This window comes from Coturnix japonica, unplaced genomic scaffold, assembly GCF_054131305.1.
Source record: "Coturnix japonica strain WE unplaced genomic scaffold, WE-NBRP24 Scf048, whole genome shotgun sequence".
NCBI lineage: Eukaryota > Metazoa > Chordata > Aves > Galliformes > Phasianidae > Coturnix > Coturnix japonica.
The window spans coordinates 764,023-784,441 of record NW_028188951.1 but is presented as its reverse complement, the minus strand read 5'-3'; the positions used below and the strand labels follow the sequence as shown (position 1 = coordinate 784,441).

Here is a 20,419-nt window from a genome sequence, read left to right as displayed (position 1 = left end):
CCCCATTTAAGTCCAGCTGCAGATATCAGTTCAGCCTAAGTGACTTAAGCAAATGCAGGATAATTTCTAATTGAAGCAAGCTGGTGGCTCTGTATAACTTAACACATACAGGTGATGGCAGCTTTGGGTTCAGATCTGATTACAATCTAAGCCAAGGCTGGCCTAAAAGAAGCTAACAGAAGATCTCTTGCTGGATTTGGGGTAAGTTTCCCTGAGATGGTACAGATTAGGGAAATAACATCTTACAATAACAACAAAAATCTTTGTTTCTAATTATACTTAAAATTTAGTACTGGTAAAAACTTTAAAAACCACAGCCTTGTAAAGATAAGTATCTATATTAGAAAAGGGATACACAACCTGTTCTACGTTATCACAATTTTCAGGCCTGCTAGTTAGATGTTCTTTGACCTCAAGTAACATTCAGATTCATAAACTTGTGGTGCTTGCCCATAGTTGCTCATTTAGATCATCTATTTTCAGGTAGATTTAATACTTTTCAATTTGTGAGCAGAAAAACAGGGTATGAGGGTAAAAAAAATGAGGAAGCAAATAGTTGTTATGCTCAAGAATTTAAACTTGAGAAACTGTAAGAAAACCTGGTAGAATTCCAGTAAGAAACAGGAAGGAGTTTTGCTGTGTGTGGGAATCAAAGCAGAATGCTCAGCCTGGACCAGTTAACATGGCTCTCATGTCAAGTACCACAAGCAGCAAAGCAAAAGAGTGGCTTCAAATTCCTGGGTGTGGCTGGGGACTGTTTGTCATATGATCTTATACTAAGTATAATATTTATTTTTCTATTCCTCTTAAGAAATCTGGTTTATAGATTAAAGCTGTTTTTACGTTAAAAGCTTCTCAATCTGAATGTGCTACATTGATTTTATTTTGCGCTCACCTTCTATATATATTGTGCTGCTTATGAAACCAAACATCTCACAGTGTGTTGTGATTTTACTAAGGTGCTACTTAAAATCTCACAGAGGACAGAAGTTGGTCTAAAAGTGGTTTGCTGAAGGTCAGCCTGGATCCTGGACTTGATATCTTGCAGAATAAAGGTGAATAGCGCTGCGTGTCTCCATTACACCACATGCACTTCCTGACCTGTAGCAGCAGCGCAGGTAAGTTGGGCCAGAGGCCACATCTGAGGGTGGAACGCTGCATTGTGTTTACATTTATCACTATAAAAAGTGATAAATAACTTTTAGTGCACCACCAGCAATGGGCTGAATTCTGCTTTAAAGAGATGGCAGCAATCTTTGTCTCTCCATCCCAAAGCTGAGCTCTGTGCCATTGCTGCGGACAGATGAGCTATGGTATGAGATATATGGTATGAGATACGGACAAATGAGGGTTGGTAGATACATCCTTGTGCAAACACAACGCCGGCCCAGTCGCGCTCAGCTCCAGCTCTGAGTTATGTAACACAGACTCCAAGTTTCCACCGAGAAACAACAAACTCCGGCCGTTCTGTTGTAAAAGCAGCAGGGCTGGAAGCACGGAGTAACCGCGTGTCCCTGGAGGGTCTGACTCAGCGCGGCCCGCACCTCCACGGGGCGGCGGCAGGAAACGCGGCGGCGCCGCCATAACCGCGCCTCAACGGGATGGCAGCGCACCGTTACGAGGCTGCGGCGGGGCGTTACGGCTCCGGGGCTGGGCTTCGACCCGGTCTGTTATGGGGAAGGGCCTCGAGAAGACGACGCGGCTGTGAATTAACGCGGTTGTGAATGAACGCGGCGTCCATCCGCGGGCGCTGAGGCGCGCGGCGCGCAGCCCGCTCACACTTTCCCTCACAGCTCCGTCCCGCGGGCCGCCATTCGCCTCACCCCGCGCGTCCCTCCCGCCCAGCGCCGAGGAACCAATAGGAGCCGCCGAATCCGATGAGTGACAAAGAGCGACTGCCAACCGGGAGGCATCTTGTTGCCGTGTGGCCCGGGCTCCGGCGGTATAAAGGTGGCCACGCGTTAAAGCTTCGGGCCGCAGAGTGCGTGTGTCGGGGGGAAGAGGCGGCGGTGGGTCGGTGCGGAGCGGAGCGGCCCGAGCACCGGGGGGGGATTTTAATCCGATTCCGGCCGGCCCGGATTGATTTTATCGCGAGCGGCTTTTAAAGTGAGTAGGGGCGGGCGGCGGCACGCGGGGGGGAGGGGCGGCGGCGGACCGGATCAGACCGGCCCAGCCCTGCGGGGGGAGCGGCCTCGTTGACCGGCGGCCCCGCTGCTCTATTGCAGGCGCCTCTCGGCCATCTCGGCTCTGCGGACGGGGCACCATGTCCGAAGCGGAGCAGCAGTTGGCGGCCGCCGCCGGCGCCACCCAGAACGGGCACGAAGCGGCCGAGAGCTCCGGGGAGCAGCAGCAGCAGCAGCAGCAGGCCGACACCGGCGGAGCCACAGCGACAGCGACAGCGGGAACGGCGGCGGGAGCCGGCCCTGCGGCGGGGACGGCGGGGGTGACCGCCAGCCAGAACGGGGCCGAAGGAGACCAGATCAACGCCAGCAAGAACGAGGAGGACGCGGGGTAAGCGGCGGGCGGGAGCGGGCCGCACCCCCCGCACCTCCCCCCATCCCGCTTTGGGCGCCATGTGCCGCGTTGGAGCGCGGCCGCCAGGACTCGGCGCGGCCCAGGGGCGGGCGGAGCGGCTCCGGGCCCCGCGGGGGAGGACGGCGGGCGGCACCGGGCACCGCGCTCGGCCGGGCGGCGGAAGGCGGCCCGGAGCGGCAGCGCTCCCTTTGTTCTGGAGCTGCCTTTTGTTGGCGCCATGTGGTGGCTGGGGGAGGGGCGGCCGCGGGCTCTCGCCGGCTCGCGCTGTAAAATGGAAGGGATTTCCATCGGCATCGCGCCTCGGCCCCGTCCGCTTTAAAGCACGGGGGAGAAAGGAAGGAGCCGCCCGCTGCACGGAGCGGGGCTGAGAACTTTGGGGGCTTCTTAGAGAAACCCGTCTGTCGGCCGAACGCGAGCGCGATTTGTGTAAGGCGTGAGAAATAACGGGGTTGGGACGGGTAACGGTGGCGATCTTAAGTATTTTTAGAGGGAGGAAGGGAAAAGCAACACGAGATAAAAGATCTGCGGTGTGATGGAAAAGTACGAGTGATTCTGGTTTACATCTTCGCAGCATTGTCAGAATTGTTATTGCTTAAGAGTGTTTTCTGGGAGTAGTCGGGGGTTTTGCTGTGTTTCAGTAGCAGCGTTTGTACACAAGAAGACTTAAATTTATTTATGATCGCAATCGATCCTTTCATTATCTTTTTGAATATACTCACTGGGCATGAGAACTACCTGCCTGTTTGTGCAGCCTCTTCTTTGAGCCTGGCTACTCAGACCTTTAACTGGAACTTCTTTGTTGTCACTGGGCCCTGAGTCAGGGCCGTGTCTCTGAGGCTGCACAGAGCTGAAGCTGCAGCAGTGCAATAGGTTTCTGTTTGTAAGGGAAGGAGTAAGAGTTATAGGAGCTTCCTGTAACCTACGGCCGGATGTACCATTTTTTTCCACGTCATTGAAAGATTAAGAACTACACATGTATAAACTATGTGAATTTTCTTTTTACACCCTTAGCCTGCAGGGTTCCTTGAAAAGTGGGTGATATTGTCCCATTTATCACACAGGATGTGACAAATTGCAGCCAAACCTGTAGACTAACATCTCTAAAGAGAAAGAAGTGAAACCAACAAGAATTATTCATAGGGATTGAATTGAATGACAATTTTAAGCCTGTGCACAAGATCTGCCCAAGATAAAGCTCAGGGCATAGACATAAATACAGTTAGTAGCTGAAAATTGCTTTGATTTGATTCTAGGGAGGGGGGGAAAAAGCGACTGTGCATTAGCAGTGTGATTGTCCAGTTTGCATGGCTCTGAAGAGAAAATGCAATACTAAGAACTGCTCTTAATTCAGAAGCTCTGTATTGTGGTGTTGAAATATATGCAGGTGTTGATTGTACCACTTTAAAAACCAAAAGATTGTATATCGATGTGATATCTACTCCTGTGGTAAGCCATTACTTTAGCACGTGGCAGTACCTGTGTGTGTAGCCCCATCCTTAGGGCATGCGGCTGAAGCTTCCTGCAGATAAACTCCTGTCATCCCAACCTTTGAATTTCTCTTGGGTCTGTTCTGTAAGAACATCTAGTGATGCCAGGGCAGGCTACTGAAAACAGCTTTTTATGGTTGGCATTATTGCTTGGTCGGTAAGATCTTTCAATGAGAACGGAGCTGTCAAGTTATTTGTTTTTTTTTAGCCATTATTGAAAGGTTTAGTAAGCTCTGGAACGGTTTTTCCTTAATGCCTCTTGTTTTAATGGCTGTAAGGTGACTTAGGCCTTAAATAACCACACGACTTAATTGGGAGTGCACAGCTGGATCTGAAAAATTAGAGCTATAGCCTGTAATGGATATAGTTTCCTCCTGTAACATGAAAAAGGTCTAGCAAACAGATTAATCACTTTAGTACATCTTGTGTTGCCATTTGAACCTAAATGGATGCTGGTTTTGGCAGGTCAAAGTTCTGCATTAACACCAATGGCCACTTTTATTTAGATATAGGTGGTTTCTAAATTGCTGTTAGCTTCTACTGCCAGATCATGGTTACCTCTGAACAGAGTAGTGACAACTTAAACTGCTTTAGTTTGTAGTTAGGTAAAAAGGCTCAAATGCTTTTAAAAGCTCAGTTTGTTACCTTGGAAACTCTGAAAATAGAAAATAGTTGTGCTGTTAATGGTTTTATTTAAGTGAGGCATTTGAAAAGTGCCTTGTTGACTGATCTTAGTTTTGCATAGTTTCAATTCTGTATTGCACTTCAGTAGTTGATATTTCTCTGTGACACTTCAGAGCTGGGTAGGGAAGTACTATATTGTGGCCTCCCACGAAAACAAAGACTGGCTTAATACCTTCACACTAATGAAGGTAGAACTAGATTCAGTAGCTGAGCAGGAAGAAGTGCACAGTACTTGTTAAGGCAGGTCCAAAGTCCTGTCTGTTGTAGGAGACTGTTCTTAGCCATCATGGATATGCTTTAAATTCTGCAGGTGGTTCTTAAGGCGAATAATTTTGACAAATGAACATAAAAATAAAAGAGATCTTAAGTATTTTGATCTTTGTGCCCTTTACTAGCCCGAGTGCTTTCAAAGCAGTATATATGACCTCAGTTCCTTTCAAAAAGGAAGAGGCAGTAATTGATAATCAATACTGCTTCGTTGCAAGTAACAAAATCACAGTGGAAGATCATAAGTTACTGGTGAGGAGTATTCGAAGCAATCTTCTCTGTGGTTTTTTTTTTTTTTAAACATAATAAATAGCAGACTGCACTGTAATTACCCCAAAGAAGAGTGTATTTGGGGGAAACAAACCCTTGTGTGTCCCTGTAGTGTTAGATTTAGACAATATGCAAAAGTGTCTAACATTCAACAGTTGGACCTGTTCTGACAATGCTGCTGAGGCATGTACCACTGTGAGCATCTTGCTGCATGTGCTTTTCTGTACTGCTTCCTGAATCTAAATAGCTCTTCTCTTTGAAATTGCAGGAAAATGTTTGTTGGTGGCCTCAGTTGGGATACAAGCAAAAAAGACTTGAAAGACTACTTCACCAAGTTTGGTGAGGTAACTGACTGTACGATAAAGATGGACCCTAACACAGGAAGATCCAGGGGCTTTGGATTTATACTCTTCAAAGAACCTGGGAGTGTTGAAAAGGTGAGCAAGTTTAAGCTTTGTTCTCAATTCCTCAGATTCTTAAATTAAAGGGAAACTTTCTAGCTTAAGTTAATCTAATTAAATTATCTTTTAGGTTCTGGAACAGAAAGAACACAGGCTAGATGGACGACTAATTGATCCCAAGAAAGCCATGGCAATGAAAAAGGATCCAGTGAAGAAAATATTTGTTGGTGGACTTAACCCCGAAGCCACAGAAGAAAAAATCAGGGAATACTTTGGCGAGTTTGGAGAGGTGTGTAATGCTATCTAACTGAGCACTGAAACACAGTATGGTTAACAGTTACTGTTTAGATTACTAATAATTGCAAACTAGATTAATTTGAGATGTGTCAAGTCTTTTGTAAGTGATCCAGAGGTTTCTTATTGTGTAAGAAAGGCAGGCATTTGCATTAAATGGTTACGCTGCCAGGAGGTTAGATACCTCATTTGAGTTTAAACTGTTACATTTTATCTTAAAATTCTTTTTAAGATTTCTATAGTTAGTTGAAGCCTCTGGTTTGAAAGCTAATGTTCCTATGGGAAGAGCATTGCAACTTTTAGTGTTGCTTAATGTGTGTAGGTGTGAAGCTTACAGTTTTACTGTACCAAATGCTGCGTACTTCAGTGTTCTGCTAAAATTTGAGCCTAAAGCCGTATTTTATGTTTTCAGATTGAAGCAATTGAACTTCCAATGGATCCAAAGACCAACAAAAGGAGGGGGTTTGTGTTCATCACTTTCAAGGAAGAAGATCCAGTGAAGAAAGTTTTGGAGAAGAAATTCCATAACGTCAGTGGAAGCAAGGTAGATACCTAGATTTGTGAATCTTTGAGCAGACTGTTAAGCAGAATACCACTGTCTTTACTGCATTTTTTTCTGCTCCGTGTTCAGCCATGGAGCCTGCCATAGTTCTTTGCCAGTATTTGCAGCTTTAATATTAAAGTGCTCTGGCCTTTTATAAGTAAATTACTTTAATATAGTTACGTATGTATGGAAAAGCTAGCTTGGTATATATTGGTGTGGTGATATAAACCATCTGAATATATTTCATGCTCTATTTTTCATCATAGAGTAATTGCATCAATTCAAGGCTTACTGGTTCTAACTTCAGGAAACAGAAATGAAATAATATGCTTAAGGGCCCCCTGAAGCTCATCAGCTGTCTGTGTGTGAACCGCTGTAACAGTGGTGTGAGATGCTCTGGTTGGCTGATGGCGCTTATTTGTGGGAGTAGCTAATACAGATTTAAGTGTTGAGCTAATGAGGACTGGAGGCAAATGATGCATGCTAGCTGGAAGGTGTCCCTATTTTGCTCTGTGCTCAATGCTAACCATCCATACACTTCAGAGTCCTATCAAAACTTTTCATACAGCCCCACATAGTAATATTGCATGGCATGTAGTTCAAGACCAGATTGCTTGATGCAGCACTAAGTAAAGTTTTGGTAATTACCTGTTCAGTTGGTTTGCCAGACTCTGTAGTTAGCCATAAAGTTCTTCAGAAGAGGTAAAGGATTGGGTGTGAAAGCACTGAGAAATCATATCATTATATCTCACATCTATGGCTTGCTTTTGTCAAAAGATAAGAAAACCAGCACATTACCTTTAAAGCAAGATCCAATCTGAAGAATTCCAAGCGAAGTTTCCTGAGGTATCATTGCAGGGTGTTGTTCCTTTCACTGCTTCATTTCCAACCGTACACAGATCTAGGAAGTAGAAGCTGGCTTGATAACCTGAAATAGAGCTTGGGGGCCAGTCTTGGAAATTTCAATTCTATTTATTTTTGATTATTTGTAGTGTTGGAAAAAGTTGCATTTTCAACTGTTGGTTAAGTGTACTTCACAGTCCAACACATGCTCACAGTATAGACTGTATGAAAGCTGCCAAGAAAACTCATTTGGCTTATTTTTCAGCCTTGTCAGTAGCTCTTCAGTCATTGCAGCTCAGGTGAAGCAGTCCAACAGCTTAGTCCTAGTGGTTCTGCAGGATGTTAGGCAGAAGCAGTAGTGGCTATGCTCAGGTGAGCTCCCCACTTTCCTGTGAGGAAATGGATGGTAGGGAAGGGGCGGCATGAAGTACTTTGGTAGCAATAGCTGGCTTGGATGGCAGACAGTGACTGACTTACCTTGGCCTGAGCAGCATGTTAAATGGGATTCTTCTGGATGTGCAGTAATGTTGGCTGCGTGACAGGGAGCACAGCATGAGCACCTTTGCCTCTAGAATAACCTCCGTCTTTCCTAAGTGGCTAGGTTGGGGCAGTGCTGTTTGAAGACAAATAAACATTCCTCCTTATTCTTTGTTTTCAGTGCGAGATAAAGGTAGCACAGCCAAAAGAAGTATACCAGCAGCAACAGTTCAGTAGTGGTGGAGGAAGAGGTAGCTATGGAGGAAGAGGCAGAGGTGGAAGAGGCGGTGGTAAGTATTGCACACACTACTTTAGTATGGACACATTCAAACTAAGCTGTGTGTACTAAAATGGGATTTTGTGGATGGTTTTCCCTTCTATAGCTCAAAGTCAAAATTGGAATCAAGGTTATGGCAATTACTGGAACCAGGGTTATGGGAATCAAGGATACGGCTATCAGCAAGGTTATGGTGGCTATGGAGGCTATGATTATTCAGGATATGGGTATTATGGATATGGACCAGGCTATGATTACAGTAAGTAAAGAACTGTATTGGGTATAAGCAAGCGTAACTAATTAGCAGTTTAATGCATTTGTTCTCTTGTTCATAGGTCAAGGCAGTGCAAATTACGGGAAGACACCAAGGCGTGGTGGCCATCAGAATAACTACAAGCCATATTGATCAAACTTATTCAGGTATGCAGTGGCATGGTCTCTTTTGGAAAATGACTGCATAGGTTTTGTATACAATGCTGTAGATGGTATTTCAGTTCTGTACCAAATTTAACTTTACAATAAATTTCTATGGCCTGTTAAATGTGCATCTTACTTGGAAGAGCTCCTTGGAAATGTTTTACATGTTTAATACTTACAGATAACTAGTTGTTTAGACAGTGTGGTGTGTAAATTTCAGCCTTGCTGAAGATATTAATTAATGATTTTATTAATAGGTTAAACTGAAACTGATTTTGAGGGTCTGCTTAAAGCTGCAGCTCTGCATCTAGGGACTGCCTCTTGGAGTTAACTATGGACTCTGCATTACTCCAGTTGTACAGAAAGAGATGCATCTTTAGGGAACCAGTGTCACTTTCCACCTTTTTATTTTGTATTGTTTTTGTGTCATACATTTCCTGTAACGGAAGTGTTAATTTTACTGTACTTTTTGGTACCTTTTTGGAATCTAATGTATTGTAAGGTATTTTACATGTGTTCTGATTCACCATGACATGGATATTGAAGCTATCCTAGCTTTTGAAATAAAAAAGGCGTAATCTAGTGTCTTGTGCCATTCTTCAGCTATGTATTAGTAAAACAGCAGTATATTTTTCCCAGAACTTAGTTCATGGCAGTACCTTGATGAAGAGTTGGGCTTGCTGCTTTTAATCTGGAAACTAGAGGGCTGTGTTGGTAGGTAGTGGTGTTGACTTTAGCGTTAAGTGACAGCTGATAAGTGCAGTCACTTCTGCCTAGAGGTTATGGAAGAGAGCCTGGGTGGAGATCCCTAGCTGTTAGGGCTGTGCTGGTGGCTCATGTTCCAGACAGGTTACAGAGGCAGTTGTAGTACTAACTGTAGTAATGCCTGCAGTGGAAGGCTTTTGTGGGTGGAGCCAGAGGCTGAGGTTTCAGGTAGGGTTTGGCAGGCTAGACAGCCTTGCAGGAGGAGGCTTAAGAGGTATGTAAGAAGCTAGCTGCACTTCCTTCATGTTTCAGCCTCTCGAGTCAGAGGTTTCTAAGAGTTCTTAAGAGTATGTATATACATCTCGAAAGACAGGTTAGACATTCATTAAATTATGAATGCAAAATCTCAATTTTTGCAGTCTTGCTGTGTGCCAAAAACACAGTAAAGAATTTCCACCTGAAGCCGTGGGAGCAAAAACAAGAAAGGTGCATCTAATACTACAACTCTTTCTAGAGATATTCTTTCCTTTTTATTGATTAGCTTACCAAAGTTTCTAGGTAATAACTACTATGTGATTTGCTTGTCTGGTTGCAGAGTAATCTCAGTCTTAAATCTAAAACTATTCTAAGCAGCCAGTACTGCTGCACAAATAAATTTCTAACCTGTGTTGAAGTAAACTGTTTGATTTTTCTTTCCTCTTTTAAACTTCAAAAGCTGATATTTTTCTTCTAACATACAATTTAAACCAAATCAAGTAACTAAGAAAGGAGAAAAAACATGTTAATAGTAATTTTTACTACTTTTGTTTTTACTGAGGGAAGCAGCAATTCCTACAGGAATGATAATATGCTGCTCCCTGCTGGCTGTCCCTGAAATTAAAAACCATACAGTTAAAAGTCTGTAAGACTTGTCTGAGGTTAAGCTGTAGTCTTGAATATAAAGAAAGAGTTAAGCAGGTCTTTAATTGGGCAGTGGGCACATCAGCTTCACAGCTGCAGTATGTAACAAAGTGCCCAACTTGAAAAATATAAAGCTATAGACAATTGAAACAAGTAATATTTAGAAGGATTGCTCTTGAAGATTGACAAGTGAGGTGCTTTATTCTGTTGCATCTTTTTACTTGTTTTGAAGTAAGGGTTAGAATACCTTCCTAGCAGGTAGTTTGCCCACTGAAGAGGGATTTGGATAGTGTTATGCCCAGAACCAATACTGCTGCAGTATTTCTGTCTAGTTTGTTAGCAATAGCTTGTCAGCCTGTTACTGGTTCCCTTTGGAAGTAGATCCTGAAGTAATGCTTCATTTCAGTGGTTGGACTAGATGATCTTAGAGGTCCTTTCCAACCTTAATAATTCTATGATTCTTTACAGGTGATATGGCCTCAGGCAGAAATGGGTTACTAGCTCTTATACGAAGAACTTGCTTTCTCTTTCTTGCATGAAAAGTGTGCAATGCAAAGAAAATCTTACTGTCAGGTGAAAGCAAGGGCTTGTACACAGAGTTGTGTTTCTGAAATGGCTGTAACAAACTGTTTATCTACTAACTGTACTCAGGTATTTCTTGAGGACAGTGTTTCCTAAGAACAGCTGTGGGAGCTGTGACTTTGAGCTGTGTTCCTCATGAGCATGGGGCTCTTTACTTCATCTGCTCGTTGAGAGCTTGTTGATTAAAGTGCTAACTAGGACCCTGTTAGCTTGAAATTGCCTACTGAAACTGATCAGAGGAGCTTGGGAAAAGCATTTCCAGGAATGGAGTTACCACTGCTAGCAGCAGATAAGGGAAAAAAAAGAAAGCCAGTTGGCTCACCTTGGTTTTTAAATTGGCATAACCTGAAAGAGCATGAGTTTGGAAAACATAGTTTATAGTAGCTGCTAGAAAGACATTGCTTTAAAACCAGTTTTAGATACTTTGTTAAATAAAAGCCAATCCCACATCTGCCACAGTTGAACATTTATTTCTCCTAAAGCTTTCACTTAATAATAAGATAACTGAAAATAACAAAATCAAAGGTTAACTTATCTGATCTAAGGCATACTAAGATGAGGATTAAATGTACATTATCACAGTAGAGTAATTTTTCTTAGTAGTAGGTCTTGAAACATGTTTGGAACCTATGGAGAGAAAATAATGTTATGTTTTTCTTATAAAGCATCATTCAAAGAGATCTATTTCATTGCCTCATTTTCACTTACATGCAATGTAAGTGTTGTACTGGTACTGTACTTAGTGAGGTTTTTTTTGCATTCTTGCTTTTTTGTAGAGAAGCATTTTTTTGCTTATTTTAGATTTGCAGATAAGCGTATTAAGTTGTCAGGCATCTAAGTTAAACTGATACTGTGAGTAATCCTTTTGTTCTTAAGAATCCATAGTACTAACAGCTGTATGTCTTTTTATTAACTTGCTAAATAAAATATTAACACACTTTTCTTGTGCCTGCTATACTGCTATTGCACTGAACTAAAAACATGCTTTTCCTTAGCATAGGGCCATAGCACTGAATCTAGCGTGGCCAACCGATTACATTCATATCCAGGTTCCTAAAACTTTACTGGGTACCTAGTTAAAAACACATTCAGTTGTACTCTGGCTGGGAGTTGGTTTAAGGAAATACCAGGTATACCAAAGTGTTGTTATCAAGGTGTTATCTGCAGGTGTATGCTGCTTCTAAGTGTGTGGTAGGTAAAATGAGAAGTAGTTTCATGTTCTGCAAGCTACAGAAGGACCTCAACAGATACTAGTTTGGCAGACTTAGCAGGTCTCTGTCTTACTGATGGCCCAAACCTGGTGGGAATAGGGGTAACTGATGCTTAATCATGAAGATAACAGCTGTGAGCTTGAAATGATTCTGTGTAGTTAAAGAAAATGGGCTGTAGTAGTTTTATGAAGGGCTATAATGGTACTTTTGCTACTAGTTTAAGTGGGGGTTCCCAAATAGTGGCATGCAGAATGTACAGTGTTGGAGCACGTGTTCTTGAGGGCAGTTATAGGAAGACTTGCTGAGAAGTGGTTACCCATCTGACTATAACTAGGCACTCTATGAAGCTGTCTGGAGGCTAAAGACAGTGAGTAGCTGGCAGAAGAGCTGTGACAGCATTAGATGTTTGTGAGGTATGTTAGACCTAGCTTGAAAATAAATGAATTCATAACAGTGTTAAAACTAGGAAGTATCAGACGAATAGAGGGTAGCAGTGAATTCCATAGCCAGCCCAGTCTAGTCCAAGCTTCTAGATTGCCAAAGACAAAAACAAACTCTGAACTAATTTCAAGAAAAAGCAACTTTGAGAGAACTTGGTCCTGCTCTACTGCCAGGGTCAGTGCCATTGAAACATGCTTAGAAACATCAACTTCTGAACAGTAATATAAAGAGTGAATATAGATAAATACCTGCTTAGGTTGAGCCAGTGGATGTTTTCTCCTGGTTCAGATGTTCTTTTTCCATATCTAGAAGGACAACAAGCAACAACTTAACAAACCTGGAGTTGAAACAAAGTTTTAGAGTAATTTGTTTAACACTGAATGTGCACAAGTTGTACAAATAGCATAAAAAACATCCAGATGGTGATGGCTCTTGGCAATGAAATGTGGTTAGCTTTGACATTTGCTGTAAGCAAATGCTCCCCTCTGCCAGAGCAAAACTTCTAAAGGAGAATATGCTTCCCTGGAGTAAAAAGTTCTGCTAGAGAACTTGGATTGTTTGGAAGTGAAGGCTAAACTCTCAATGATTGACTTTCCTGTGTGTTTAGTGTCTGCCATTTAGGCTTTGTTCCAGGACTTCTGAAAAGCGGGCTCAGTTGCTCAGTCCAACAGTAACTGCTGTAAGGCATTTTTAAGTCTGTCTTACCTGTTAAAAGTTTGTCAATGGTGTCCACTACAAATTTTGCATCCTCCATAGTGAAACACATTGGGGGCTTGAATTTAAGTACATTTCTTCCTGGCCCATCTGTACTCAGTAGAATATATTCTTCCTTAAGCCTGGAAAGAGCAGAAACAGAATTATGTTCACCTTTTGCACAAAGTTCAGAAAACTTTAAAAGCATCATAATGGTGGCTGTCCAGACAATGCTTTCCAGTGCTGACTGGTGCTAATTTGCTGTACTTCAACAGCTACTGAGTGGCAGGTTGCTTTGAAACTGTGCTTGTCCAGCACACTGAAAAGTCACATGATTGTCACACGTACCTTGTTATTAAATACTCTGCTTCTTCTGTGGCTGGGGTTCTTTTTGCTTGATCTTTAATTAAGTCCACTCCAATGAATAAGCCAGAACCTCTTCAAGAGAAATATAGTCAGTTTGTGTCACGAGAAGGAACTGCAAGTGAACTAAAGGACTGAGAGATTAAGGTTTGGTCTCACAGAAGTCTGAGAATTGGGGATGGTTGTTGGCTACTGTTTAAAAACAAGAAGTCTAGCAGTCTTGCAGAAATGTGGTAGTATAGTATGGGCTTGTCCTGTGCTGTTATATCAAGTAGTTAAATGATAAAGATAGTCTTCATCCCACTTAAAATTGTGTTCTTTCTTTGTGCACTGAACTATTTTTCTGTTTAAACTTCTGTCTTGGCAACTGATATATCAGAAGTGGTACTTCCTAGGGATGCCCAGAAATCAATAAAGCTAAACTGGCCTGGAGTGGCAAAGTTTATCAGACTTGTGATTAGCTTAAGTATGGTTTAATTCAATGGACAGTGGGCTGCTGATTTCTTATTTTTCTTGCTGATGTCACAGCTCTTTAACAGTTTCCTAAAACATCAGTTCGTTTTTAAACCTGGTTATGACAAACCAAACAAAATACAGCTAAACATATATATAGAAAAGGCATTGATACCTGACATCACCAATGATGGGGTGCTTGATTTTTTGCTCCATGAGTAGCTTCATCAAGAAGTTGCCAACTTCTGTTGCATGAACTTGAAGCTGTTCCTTCTCTATCACATCTAAAACAGCCAATCCAATGGCACACGAAACAGGATTTCCTCCAAACTGAGTTCAGGAAAGGAACACATGCAGTCTTGTCAATGAAAGCATAACATAGCATCAGCGATAACATGAGCACACTAAGATTTATATCTGATAGTCAGTAATTATTAAGTTGGTACCAGAAAGATGCAATTAATATCAGCAGTAACTGTGTGGACGCTGAAGATTAATTTAAACCAAGTCCCATGATTATAATTTTAGTACTGACTCCTATCTAAAAAAATATATAACTGTGGTCCACTTTTACTTACTGTGTTGAAATATTCTACTCTGGTGGCTGCAAACGCTTCTGCAATTTCTTTAGTTGTTGCTACGCAGGCAATAGGGTGCCCATTACCTATGGGTTTCCCCATAGTGACTATGTCAGGAATAAAGTCTTCTCCCTGAAGCTGGAATGCCCAAAAGTGCTTGCCAACCCTGCCAAAGCCAACTTGAATTTCATCAGCAACAAATACACCTCCAGCCTTGTGCACATGCCTGTAACGTAACAGTGATTATATGCTGGGAAGAAAGCAATCACAAATATTTTCTTTTTTGCAACTAACAGAAAGCATTTATTTGCAAACTTCTTGAAGGAAAACTTCTGTACCATGTGTTTAAAAAGAGGCCTTTGCTCCACAGAGATGATATTGTAACGTAAAAGCACTTGTCTTTCCTATGCATGTAAAGCTGAATGCCACAGGAGACAGAAATTCTCCTATCACCTCTATGTAGGACAGATTTTACAAGTGAAGATAATGAATGTCTGACTACTTACTCTGCAACTTTCTGAAAATAGCCTTCTGGTGGGAGGATCTGACCACCAACGCTTGGCAGAGATTCAGCAAAAAATGCAGCAATCTGAAACACAGGTACTGTGTAATGACTGAACACACAATGCAGACGTTTGTGGAAGTTGTGTTAACAGTGTTGACAGGCACCTGTACTGAGCTCTTATGCAAGACAAAAGGCCAAAGAAATCACTTCTTACCTTTCTGCCTTTCTTATGTGCTTGCTTAATAATATTTTTCACTTCATTAGCGTAGGCTGTTACTGGATCTTCATGGTCCTCTCTGTATAGTCCTCTGTATGTGTCTGGAACAGGAGCCTAGGCAAAGGAACAGTATTCTGTGTTCAGTAAATCGTAAATCAGTCTTTAATTTACAAGTAATCGGTAGTTATAGGCTGAAGTACATACCACGTGGACCCATTCCTTTTGTCCTCCTAGATTTCTGAATTTATATGGGCTTATGTCAATCAAGGATGTCAGATGTCCATGGTAAGCACTTAAAAAACAATCAGCAGAACTAAACAGTAATTTCCTCATTATCAAGAGTTCTTTAGGCTTAACATTACTGACATCTAAAGAGTAGATGAGTTACATCACCTGGTAGGAATACAGTTACTAGTGAGAACAGCTGTGGAATTTCTAAGGGCAGCCCTACCTGAATGCAGTCAGTACTTCAGGAGTGGTCTCACAAATACTGAGCAGAGGAAAATTCCACTTCCTAGCCAGAAAGAATCCAATGGTTCTTCCTACAATGACAGGTGCTCTGACCACAGATATAAACTGAGCCTAGCAACTGACAGTAGATAAAATTGCCAACATACTTACTGGTCTAGAACTATAACGTCCTCATGCTTTGTAAACTGTCGTGCCATTCTTAGGGCAAGATCATTAGCCTCAGATCTATAATGGGAAAAAAAAAATGGTGTTTAATTGCAGATACCTGGGGTTTGAAACTTGCAGAGAACACAGAACTAGATGTAAGGTACTGACAGATCCCTGAGTAATCAGCAGTGGTAGAATTGCTTAACAGAGAAGAATCCACCTTAAGAAAGCTGGATTGCAGGAACTACATGGAAGCAGTTTCCTTTTTATCTTAATGTGTGGGTTGCTTGGGAATCCAGGAACCTTCCGCAAGCAGAAACGTGCATTGTCACTGAATTCTGCAAACGTGCCAGACCAGAAACAAGCAACAGAAATAAACCCTTCTGTTAATGTAGTCCAAGGCCTTAGAACAAAAAGCTGTACAAGTAAAGCGCTGCGTCAGTTTTCTTACAGAGATCTTGCAAGTACAAACGTTAGAGCTGTAGAAATTCCAAATGACCACAGTTTCTTCGTAATCAAACAACTACAGTCATCACTCCAGAGCACGCAGCTGGCTGCTGATGTGCCCATCTGTATATAACCAGGGCAAAAACAATAGCAATTCTGACAGGTCCGACTTACCCAGAGTTCAAGAAATAAAAGGTGCACAACTTGTCAGGTAGCTTTTCTGAAAGTCTCTCTGCATAATCAGTCAGGTTGTCGTGAAGATAACGAGAATTTGTATTTAGCAATTGGTTTTGCTCGTGGGCTGCTTTTACTACATCAGGGTGGCAATGTCCAACTGCAGGAGAGGGGAGAGAGAGGTTGGTGAGTTCTTTATTATGCATGGTGTCTGTCAACAGGCATCTGCTGGCTCTATGCTTATGTTGCTCTATAAGAGTACAGAGCAACTGTCAGTGACGTTCATATTTGATCAGTTAGGCACTAACAGTGTTATCAGCCTAGGACAATGTTGGTACAACTTGAAAGCTCTCATGGAAAACTTGCTCAGAAAGGTTTAAAGTGGTGGTTGTATTTCAAGGCTGGTGGTTAAATTCTTAAAGCTGATACACTGAAACAAACTGCCTAATTTTATACTTTGAATTGAGACATCTGAGTAGTCGTATTTGCAGATAAGCTTTACCATCCAATAATTACATGTTGTCAATATATGTTGTCATTACATATTGACAGTAATATGTGGTACGACTGTCAGCCCTGACCAGCAGTTTAAAGTACTATAAGAAACAGCTGCTTCATGAGACAAATAATGCACCACACTGGGCTGTGATCCTCCAGTAGTGCCCTGAGTGACATCTGGGAGTACAACAAACTGTCCTTCATTTTACAGTCAGATGCTTGACCTGAGTTTTCTCGCCCAGAGCTCAGTGAAGTTTAGATTCACCTTTTCTGTGAAAGTAGAGCAGGAAGCAAGTCTGGAAAGCTCCGTGTTAATGCAGAAACCCAAACGTGAGCAGAACTTACTCAAAGTATAAAGCTTAGTATAAAGTTATTGTGCTATTCCAATTGAACCACTGCTTCCCCCCAGCGCAATAGAACAGTGGAAAGAAGTACTGATTGTTCCTTGCTCTGTTAGTAAAACATGGTATTGAACAATGGAACTTCAGCTTACCGTGAGCAACGTTGTTGATGCAGTCAAGGTATTGTCTTCCATTCTCATCATACATGTACTGGCCTCTTGCCTTTACAATCTTCAGTGGATCATTAGGATAAAACAGCTTGCAAGAAGAGCTGTGGAAAGCATCAGAAAGCAGAATAAGCCTTAATGAAGTCCCTCAGTCATCTAGTAATACTCTCAGTGTAGTTAATCAAGAGTAAGACAACCCCCCAGTGCAGCAGCACATGCCATCATCCTCCTAGCCCTTAGATACACAACTCAGGATGGAGAAAAGCACAGTCTTTGTTCTGTGACTGGACAGCTGAGTTTTGTTAGGCTTGTGGGCACAAAAACACTCCTGAACAAGAAATCCTTCACTAGCAATCCCCAACCCAACACACACGCAGGACTTGGCTCTGAAGTTTCATCTGATCTTAACTATGGTTCCTCTGTGTCTACGCTGGCTGCCCTCCCTGTTCTTTAAACTATTTGTGCCTGTCTCTTACTAATCACTTTTAATATACCTTTGGTATTCTTACTAAAGGCACAGTGCAGATTCTTACATCCATACAGAGCTTGAGTAATTTTATTTCAAAGTCAGGACCTGCTTAAGCGATTGTGAAAGGTGCACTGCTTCACCTTTTACATGTATTTGACAAATTTAATTGATGCTGAAGGACAGTGCCAACCTGTAATACCTCATTTAGTAAATACTGCTTAGAAAACTAAAAGGGAAATAATGCTATATATTGAGAAACATCAATTAACTAAAAAGTTGGTGTTAAATTAAGACAGTAATTCCCTGTCCCTCCCCTACAGGAATCCTACACTGTCTGTATGTGCTTGGCAGTAGGATGACAGAACAGGTTTGTCAGTAAAATCACACTGACAGTTCAACCTGTGCTAAGAAAGCAGTAACGAGGCTGGGCTGGATCCTCATCCCCAGGAACAGAGCAAATGAGTTGCTAAAGAATTTAATACACAGGACGGTATCCTCAGCCCAATGCAGCTCGCACAGATCTCATTGCATTTACCCCAGCTGCTTTCTGTCGGCACAAGGCTGTGTGGATGGAGGTAATCCTTCCTTTCCAAACCCATAACATTCCTGTGGGCAGACAGAAACGCTCTTGCTGCCGTTCCAAGCAGCATTCTCCAGAACCAGGAAGTTTTAAAACCGTTCGGAACAAAGCGAGCAATTGAAAGCCTGGAAATGAGTTTTGTGCTTAATTCCAGCGTGTTAATTCTGATGGCTCTCAGTGCTACCAGAGCTCTGACAGCCGGGCTCTCATTCTGGGTCAGCAGCACCACTCGGCAGCCGCGTGGTTTGCTCGCTTAGAGCTAAGCGGCCAAAGATGCGCTTTGTAAGCAGTTCTAAGCTCCTACAGCCACGCCGTGCCACCCGTGTTTCGAGGGATCTCTATGCCTTAGTTTTATAACCTTCCATAAACGCGAACGGTATGAGTGAAGCTCTGGCTCCGCTCGCTCTCAGCACCGTCTCTATCCCAAAGCCAAAGCACCGGAGCAGGGAGCGCTCATAGCCCCGGCCGCTCGGTGCCAGCCCCGCTCTGCAGCGCCGGGCACTCGGTACGGACGCAGCCGGCACTTACCCGATGAGCTGCCGCCGCAGGGACAAGGTCTCCTGGCGAGAGCGCTGCGTTCTCCTCATGGCCGCCGTGTCCGCGGCCCGGCCCAGTCGGGAGGAGCCGCTTTAGAGCAGCAGCCCGTCCATCCACCCGCCCCGCCGCCGCTCCCCCTGCGGGCCGCCGGCCGGCACTGCGCTCCGTGCCGGAAGGCAGCGCTGCAGCCCGGCCCCGCCTGCTCCCGAGCCCGCCCTCAGCACTGTAACTCACCCGTGCTGTGGCCTCCCCTCCGCATGCCGGACTGAGCTCCTCTGGCAGCAGGAGTGCTGACTTCACCCTGCAGGTCCCGTGGCCCTGGGAGGTTCTACCAGCACACGCTGGGCACAGTGCTGGCAGCAGCACACGGCTCAGAGCGATTTGCGATGGTAGCTTGGGGGTTAGAGCTGCAGTGTTTAACACAAAGCACTCCTTAAGCAAAAGCGCAACAAACCTCTTGTATGGTTGTGCTCCTGTGTTGAGCCTGCTCCCAGAGGCAGCGGGTGGGATAAAAGCCAAACACTGCTGTCAGATGAGAGGAGACAGTCCTGGTCACGTTGGGATGGAATTCCTTAAAGAAAAACACAGAGATAAGAACCAGAAGGGACGTGTGTCCAGCACTGTAGGTGCTGCATCCCCAGCAGAGCCATCAGAATGCTTCATTCTAATAGATTCCAGATTATTTTTTCATTTCAAGTATATGTTTGCATTCACTTGTTTTAATCTGACAACAACTGAGAGGACTCGGACCATTTGACTACATACCCAGCAGACCAGAATGATGTTCAGCCGCAGTTATTTGGTAAACACAGGAGAACAGTTTAAGTTTTGCATTAAAACAGGGAATTCCAAACCAAATGGCCATAGATTTAAAACCACGCTGAGCTTCAGTGGTAAAGCTCAGATGTCGCATACGTCAATTTTGAACAATTGAATTGAACTGAAAGACAGTCAAGGAAATACGAATAATGGCCATTAATCTTTATTTGAACTCTTGTCTGGTTAAGATACTTTGCAGCTATTTATAATAACAACCGGAACATTTACAGTTTGCTTGTTCTTGGTTACAAATGCAGAGTTCATTATACATATTCACACAGTCATAAAAGCAACCTGTACAGAGAGACCATTTCTAACCATTGACTCTTTGCTTTTAGTACAGAAAGCACAAGGAAATGTTTTTGGAGGTCTCGAGCTGACGTGCCGTCCATTGCAGCTTTAAGCTACAAATACATACTGCAGGACTAATTAATAACCATTTTAACATGTTAAAACAATGCATACAAAATACCATCATTAATGCCTTCATTTTTAAGCACTTGTTCCCCAAAGCAGTGAGTAAATAGAACTCTTCATGGCATACACAATTAAAAATTACATCGTGCTGCAAATAGAAACGTTACGCATAGAAATGTTAGGCACTTTTTTTTTTTTAGTTTTTACT

At 43.0% G+C, this 20,419-nt stretch overlaps 2 protein-coding genes and 1 pseudogene across 22 annotated transcripts in view; 1 reads left to right on the top strand and 2 right to left on the bottom strand.

The window, feature by feature from the left end:
* Positions 1-1,182: 1,182 nt before the first annotated feature.
* Positions 1,183-2,082, bottom strand: LOC146752269 (uncharacterized; annotated as a pseudogene).
* The window catches only part of HNRNPAB (heterogeneous nuclear ribonucleoprotein A/B), a 33,856-nt gene continuing 15,409 nt past the window's right edge, over positions 1,973-20,419 (top strand). For 3 of the 10 annotated variants that reach the window (XM_085532074.1, XM_015875633.3, XM_015875631.3), the window contains exons 1-7: positions 1,973-2,106; positions 2,226-2,511; positions 5,512-5,680; positions 5,775-5,933; positions 6,351-6,482; positions 7,984-8,092; positions 8,415-8,499. In XM_085532074.1, the coding sequence (XP_085388200.1) occupies positions 2,264-2,511; positions 5,512-5,680; positions 5,775-5,933; positions 6,351-6,482; positions 7,984-8,092; positions 8,415-8,485 (888 nt within the window). In that variant the 5' untranslated portion in view covers positions 1,973-2,106; positions 2,226-2,263 and the 3' untranslated portion in view covers positions 8,486-8,499. Of the gene's footprint in view, positions 2,107-2,225; positions 2,512-5,511; positions 5,681-5,774; positions 5,934-6,350; positions 6,483-7,983; positions 8,093-8,185; positions 8,339-8,414; positions 9,080-10,569; positions 11,622-20,419 lie in introns of those variants that run through there. The other 7 variants (XM_015875629.3, XM_015875627.3, XM_015875630.3 and 4 more) reach the window with 6 other exon arrangements.
* PHYKPL (5-phosphohydroxy-L-lysine phospho-lyase) lies at positions 6,482-19,040 on the bottom strand. 12 transcript variants are annotated; one of them, XR_014940689.1, is made up of 15 exons: positions 18,967-19,040; positions 17,375-17,493; positions 16,384-16,543; positions 15,766-15,840; positions 15,596-15,658; positions 15,349-15,436; positions 15,142-15,258; positions 14,929-15,011; positions 14,423-14,648; positions 14,020-14,174; positions 13,377-13,466; positions 13,041-13,171; positions 12,584-12,640; positions 7,803-7,938; positions 6,482-7,383 (listed from the first exon to the last, which is right to left on the bottom strand). XR_014940689.1 is itself a non-coding variant. In XM_085532064.1 (14 exons), the coding sequence occupies exons 1-13, from the start codon at positions 19,023-19,025 to the stop codon at positions 12,588-12,590; spliced, it is 1,419 nt and encodes a 472-aa protein (XP_085388190.1). In that variant the 5' UTR covers positions 19,026-19,040; the 3' UTR covers positions 11,138-11,310; positions 12,584-12,587. The 12 variants fall into 12 exon arrangements, 6 of the variants coding, with proteins under 6 accessions (XP_085388190.1, XP_015731109.2, XP_085388192.1 ...); XR_014940688.1 differs by lacking the exon at positions 6,482-7,383 and adding an exon at positions 7,436-7,714; XR_014940692.1 differs by lacking the exons at positions 6,482-7,383; positions 14,423-14,648 and adding an exon at positions 7,436-7,714.